The sequence below is a fragment of the Marmota marmota genome, unplaced genomic scaffold, assembly GCF_001458135.2.
Source record: "Marmota marmota marmota unplaced genomic scaffold, marMar, whole genome shotgun sequence".
Lineage (NCBI taxonomy): Eukaryota > Metazoa > Chordata > Mammalia > Rodentia > Sciuridae > Marmota > Marmota marmota.
The window spans coordinates 2517076-2523163 of NW_026000001.1; the positions used below are offsets into that span (position 1 = coordinate 2517076).

At 65.5% G+C, this 6088-nt stretch overlaps 1 protein-coding gene across 1 annotated transcript in view; it reads left to right on the plus strand.

Annotated features, from left to right (window-relative positions):
* Ighmbp2 (immunoglobulin mu DNA binding protein 2) overlaps positions 1 to 3324 on the plus strand; it is a 23913-nt gene extending 20589 nt beyond the window's left edge. Inside the window, exons 13-15 of the mRNA XM_048807610.1 lie at positions 485 to 606; positions 1688 to 1878; positions 2622 to 3324. Coding sequence (XP_048663567.1) covers positions 485 to 606; positions 1688 to 1878; positions 2622 to 2819 — 511 coding nt within the window. The 3' untranslated portion in view covers positions 2820 to 3324. The remainder of the gene's footprint in view (positions 1 to 484; positions 607 to 1687; positions 1879 to 2621) is intronic.
* The last annotated feature ends 2764 nt before the right edge of the window (positions 3325 to 6088 follow it).

The following is a 6088-nucleotide window of genomic DNA, read 5'->3' on the forward strand; positions in this document are numbered from 1 at the left end:
CGTGGGGGCCAGGCCCACCCACAGCACACACCCTGGTGGAGAGTGCGCGGCCCGCTGAAGCCCCAGGATGGCCCTGCGCTCTGTCCGTCCTGCACTGCCCCCGCTTCCACTGGGTGACCGGCCCTGAGGTGGTCAGGCATGCCTGGCTCAGCCTGGGTTTTGTGGGCGCCTCGGGCCGCGTGTTACAGCCACGTCCCTGTCAGCAGGGTGGTGACAGGTCTTCTCGCTGGCGGTCCTTCTGTTCCCAGGAGCAAGGCCGCACGTGCTCAGCGTATGGGTGTGGAGCGGCCTCCCGGGGCTGGAGCCGGAGGCCGTGGCATGTCCAGCTCGTCTGGACCTGGCTTTGTGCTCCTGCCCCGCAGGCGCGACCTTCCCGCAAGGACCCTCCCTGAGGGCAGGCACTAGGCCCTGGGGCAGCATGGGCAGCTGCCTGCTGGGGGAGCCCCCTGTGCCCACCCACGCTTCGACGGCCTGCTTTTTCCAGGACACTGGCCGCTCTCCCTCGGCAGCGTGTCTTCAGCCCCCGCTTTGCCAGACGCAGAGGCGGCCGGAGCCAGGCCTGGGCCACCCCCGTGACAGAGGTGGCACTGGCCATCTGCACAGGCTGTGCCCTTGGCTTTGGGTGGCTCCGTGGTCCCTCAGGCTGTCCTCTGTGACCCACTGTTCCCTGCCATGTCACCCCCACTGGGGCCTGAATGGGCTCTCCCAGCCCTGCCCGTCCTGGTCTCCCAAGGACACCTGTGCCGCGGGACGTTGCAGGGAGGGGGAGCCTGAGGTCAGCGGGGCTCCCCAGGCCTCTCCAGGCCAAGTCGCTTCTGCTCCTTGGGACTGGCTAAGGTCAGCGCTGTCCCTCCCCTGATGGGGTGGCCACTGGTCCATGTGGGAGCACAGCAGGGCGAACGTTGATGCAGCGCCTTCTCGGGAAGGTGGGCAAGGAGGGGGCCATGCACGGGCAGCACCTGGGGGTGTGGACAGCTGCCAGGGACCAGCCACTGGTGAGTGAGGCTCTAGCTGAGGTCACGGTCTCCTGTGCTGCCCACCTCTGAAGCTGACCATCCTGACCCTGGGAGCCTGGTCACCGCAGGGCACCCACCTGCCAGTAGGGAACGATGTGGGGCACAGGGGCAGGGAGGCCAGGCCCGCCTGGTTGCCCAGAGCCTGCGGGGCCAGCACTCAGTGTCCCCGAGGGTGGAGGTGTGTCAGGCACACGCGTGTTTTTCGGGGCTGTGCCCACGTGTAACTTGGCGTCTCTTTCTACTCGTGAACATCTTCCTTTAATCTCAGAGTGTTTCTTCCTGTTAGAGCGTCGAGGGTCTCGTGGTCTTGCCCCCTGTGCCCCTGTGTGGTCACCCCGCTGCCCCTGGAGTTGGCCTGCATGCTGGCCCGGGCTGAACTCCCTGGGGCAGGGTCTTCTGGTGAGGCCCTCTGAGGACTCCATCTGCGCTGGCCGCCACTCCCAGCCCTGCTGTGGGTGTTCAGCAGGAGGAGGGCTCAGGCCACTGGTCAGCGAGGAGCGAGGGCCAGTGGAGTCGCGGGGCCCGTGGCCTGGACCCAGCGGGTTCTGCTGAGCACGGTCGGCGCCGTGCCAAACCTGGAGGCAGGAGCCCGTGCTCAGGGTGGGATGGGCGCGGCCACTCTGCCTGGGTGCCCAGCAGGCTGTTCTGCCTGTCTTTCCCACTTGCCTCAGTGACCCCTCTGTCCCCAGGACGTGCGGCCCCAGCGGCTCCTGCCGAGGAGGACTTTGACACCCTGCTGTCGGCTGCCATGAAGGCCGATAGCACCTGTGCCTTCGCCAAGTGCTCGGCCAGCGTCGTGACCCTCGGCCAGCTCTGCCAGCTTTGTGGCCACCGCTACTGCCTCAGCCACCACCTGCCCGAGGTCTGTGGCCCTCTTGTGGGGGGCAGCTCTGGGGACCCACCCAGTGGAAACGCCTGCTCCCCCAGCCCCCGCTGTCCTGGGGGTGCATTCTTTAAAACAGTCAGACCTGGACTCAGACTCATGTGGACACCTGGGCCAGGTCAGAGGCCGTCCTGCTGAGTCATGGCCATGCTGGTGGGGACTTGGTTCCTCCATGGGACAGTCTGCTTCAGAGGAGGGGGACATGGGATGTGTGGTGGGGCCCACGGTGGCCCTGGTGACTTGCATTTGTTCCTTGAGCACGACTGGGTGAGGAAGCCCCGCCAGGTGTGGGGGCCGAGGGCAGCAGGCCAGGCAGGGGCCTCGGGAGGTGCTGGGCCTGGTGCTGGTCGGTGCTAGTGCCCAGCACTCTAGGAGCCATGGAGGCAGTGGGCGGCCCCCACCAGTCGGGGTGCCGGGGTGGGCTGAGGCTGGGTGGAGGTGGGAGGTAGAGGCCAGGCCGGCCTGGGGAAGTTGGGCAGCAAGACTGCGGCCTGGAAGTGGCCGTGGGGACCGTGTGGTCAAGCAGGGGTGCCATTTGCTGTCCACACACTTTGACAGGCCTGCTGGCAGCCCCAGGTGGCTTGTAGCCTCCAGGGTCAAGGCCGGACCTGCCGGGAGGAGGGAACCTGTCCAGGGCCTCACATGGGGCTCCCAAGGTCCCTGAGCCCTTGGGCAGCAGGCTGCAGGCTCCTGTCCCACCCTGACTTTCATGTCCGTCTCAGGTTCACGGCTGTGGCGAGAAGGCTCGTGCCCACGCGCGGCAGAGAATCAGCCGCGAAGGCGTTCTCTATGCAGGCAGTGGGACCAAGGACAGGTCCCTGGATCCAGCCAAGAGGGCTCAGCTGCAGAGCAAGCTGGACAGGAAGCTGGGCGAGCTCAGCCGCCAGAGGACGAGCAGGAGGAAGGAGAGGGGCACGTGACCGCCGCCTGCCCCGGGGAGAGCCTGCGTGGGCCACGCTGCGTCCCCAGGCTGGCTGTGACCTGGGGCAGGGCTGGGACAGCAGCGTGTCCCTGATGAGTGGCTTGGACCTCGAGCTGTCAGCTGCAGAGCTGGGGAGGCTGCTGAGGTGGGTCCTGTCAGCCGCTGGCCAGGGCCCTCCTCCCGGCTCTGTTCCCTTGTGCCTGCAGCGACCCTCGTCCCTCAGGGCCCCCGTCTGTCAGGAAGGCTCCTGGCCTGCTCCTGCCCTTCCTCTCGCTGGGCTTGGGGACTGGGTGAGATGGCTGCTCCCGGGTGACCGTCCCGGAGGAGCGTCCCAGACCACCTGCGTGGCCGACGCCCGCTCCAGACCCGCTCTGAGCACACTCCGCTGTTCTCTGCCACGTCATCCTCTATCTGCCAGAATCTCACTGATGTCATTAAGACCCGGGGTTTTGTTTCCGAGGCGTTAAGTTATTTAAAGATGAAATAAAACCGTGTGCACCGGCCCGGCATGCCCGCTCTGTCGGAGAGGAGCCTCTTCTCTCTCTGGCTCCCATGTCCCTGTCCTGGGGTGGGAGGAGCCAGCCGCACCTCAGGCGGGGGGCTGCAGCGGGGCGGGGTGTGCAGTCCGCAGGTCAGGGCGCCCCTGGCTTGACTGGAGAGTTGAGCTTTGTCAAGCTGCTGCCTCCCTCCTCCGCCTCGGGCCCACCCTTCCTCAGGACCTCAGGAGGCCTCCGAGGGCCTGCAGGGGGCTGCTGTGCTGTCCCCAGGGCCCTCCCGCCAGGCCCCTGGCTGCAGCCACTCTGCTTCTGCCAGTGCAGGCCGCCCTCTCCATCCTGCCCCGCCCAGTGTCCCAGCCTGGCCTCCCCCCGGGCCGGACGCTGTCCTGGCTTGCTCCCAGAGTAGCCCTGGGACTGAGTGGCCTGGGCATGGAGTTGCCCCACTGGGGAGTGAGCCCAGTGCTCTGCCACTCGTCACGCTGCGGCCCTCTTCAGACTCTGCTCTGGGACAGGGTGGCCTCCCGGGGCCACAGGGGTGCACCACTGTGTGCGGCACCTCCTTGTGCTTTGTAAGAGCCTCAGTGAGCAAAGACCCAGGGCTGGGACGTGCAGGTGGTGCTGAGCGTCACACACCGATGGCTCACGGTGCTGCTCGTGTCCCTGAAACAAGGAAAAGTGTTTGCAGAGGGTCCTTCGGAGGCCGGAGGTGTCCAGGGTGAGGCTCAGTGCAGGGCTGTTGGGCACAGGGGTAGGAAGGTACCCTCCCTGCTTGCTGGGGCGCAGACTTCCGCTCTTCTGACTGAACCCGGGAGACTGCATCCTCAGCTTGATCTTCGCCTCACCCTTCTGGCCACAGCAAGATGGGCCCAAATCCAAAGAGAGTCAATGAGGACTTATACACTGGGTCAACACGCGGATGCTGAAGACGGCTCTTCTTCTGTGGAGATGGCTGGCAGCCAGCCACCCTCCCTGTGGAAGCCTGTGTGCAGGAGGGAAGGAATCCAGAGAGAAACATCCAAAAGTGAGGGTGAGAGAATAACCTGGTGACAGCATTTGAGCACCTGGATGCAGCCACGCCTGATCTCTCATCCATCCTTCCCAGTGTCCTGAACTAGTGAATCCCCTTTTAGCCCTGGGTTTCTGCCATTTTCTGGCTAGGGTCTTTGCTGGTCCAGTCTTGCCCACATCTGTGTATTTTGGGGGTGTATGCATTCCTGGTATGAAGGCAGTGTGGAATCTTTCCCCCGGGCACTAGAGAAAGTGCAGGATTGGATTCCAAGCCCGTACCTTTGTCCGGGGGCTCCTCCGGGGGCCATTCCACCAGGAGGAGTTCCAGAGGGGACGGGGCTGGGTGGTGCAGAGCCTCCAGGATGGCAGGACCCGAGTCTGAGTGCCCCCCTGAGCCGTTTGCTCGTCTGTGAGCCAGGGGGGGCACAGCGCCACCTCCCTGGCCGTGCCAGGAGCAAGGAGATGACCACGAGGAAGCAGGTGGGCGTGCGTCCTGTCCCAGCCTGGGTGGGGCCCTGGTCACGGTGGGTGGTGCCCGCATCTGTCACGCCCACCTGCCCCCACTCGTCCCTCACCGCTGACCTCTGCCCAGCTGTGGCTGATGCCAGTTCTGGTGTCTGAGCTGGAGGTGCCGTGACCAGGAGCATTCTCCTGGGACCTCGCTAGGTAGGAAGGCGTTCGTGTGGGTGGCTCAGACAGTGCCCTGGTGGCAGGGAGGTAAGCCCCAGAAGAAGGAGCGCCTCCCAGATCTTGGGGACCAAGATCAGCCCCTTGTGAGGGGTGCGCTGCTTGGGCTCCATGGAGGTGAGGAGTCCCTTGAGGACTCCTGTCTGTGAGGCACCTGCCCGTGTCCCCTGGTGGTGAGGGGTCGTGAGCACAGTCGCAGCTCCGGCTTCAGAACCGGGTCCTTCCCAGGTCCCTTGTCTTAAAACCGGGCAGCAGTGGGGCCGTCCCACGGTGGTTCTGAAGATCGGGTTTTGTGCAGAGCCCTGGCCACCGTGCCCAGGGCCGTCGCCTGCGTCACCCTGCAAGGCTGCGGTGACATGTGGGGCTGTGGCGAGGAGCCTGGCGCCCTGCTGTGGCGGGGTTGAGGGCGCCCGGGCCGGAGGCCCCCTGCTTTACACAGCGTGTGGCCTGCGCTGCCCGACCAGCACCCCTTGCTCACAGCTGGGAGGGTGCTCAGCTCCTGGGTGGGCGGCCCCCGCACTCAGGAGCAAGTGGAAGGCGAAGGGTGACCTTCTCTTTACCCACCCCGTGGGTGGTGCTGGGACTGGCGGAGTGGCTCTGGTTGGGACCAGTCTCTGCCCGGAACTGCGGCCGGCTCCTCTGCACACTCTTCCCTCTGCATATCTGGAAATGCTTGGCTTCCTACTCTCACGGGCGCGGCCCTGAGAGCTGGCAAAGCCCTGGTGTGGGTGGGTGAGTCGCCAGGGGCTTCCCTGTCCCCTTACTGCGAGGGACAGGAGTCTCCTTGGGAAAGCCCTGCACACCACTGTCTGTAGGTCTCATCTCCTGGGCAGGCCATTTCCCATGTGATAGACAGGACAGTGTCCCCCAGTGACGTCCACGTCCATCCCTGAGACCTGTAGATACGTTACCCACATGGCAAGGGGGACAGGATTGCGTAGGGGGCACAATCCCGAGTCAGACCTTCCCCCAGGGGCCGTGGCCCCTCCCACTGCACCTGTGCAACCCATGGCTGACTCTGGGTGGCCCGGGCAGTGGGCACTTGCTTACCGCAGGTCACAGCTCAGCCCGAGGT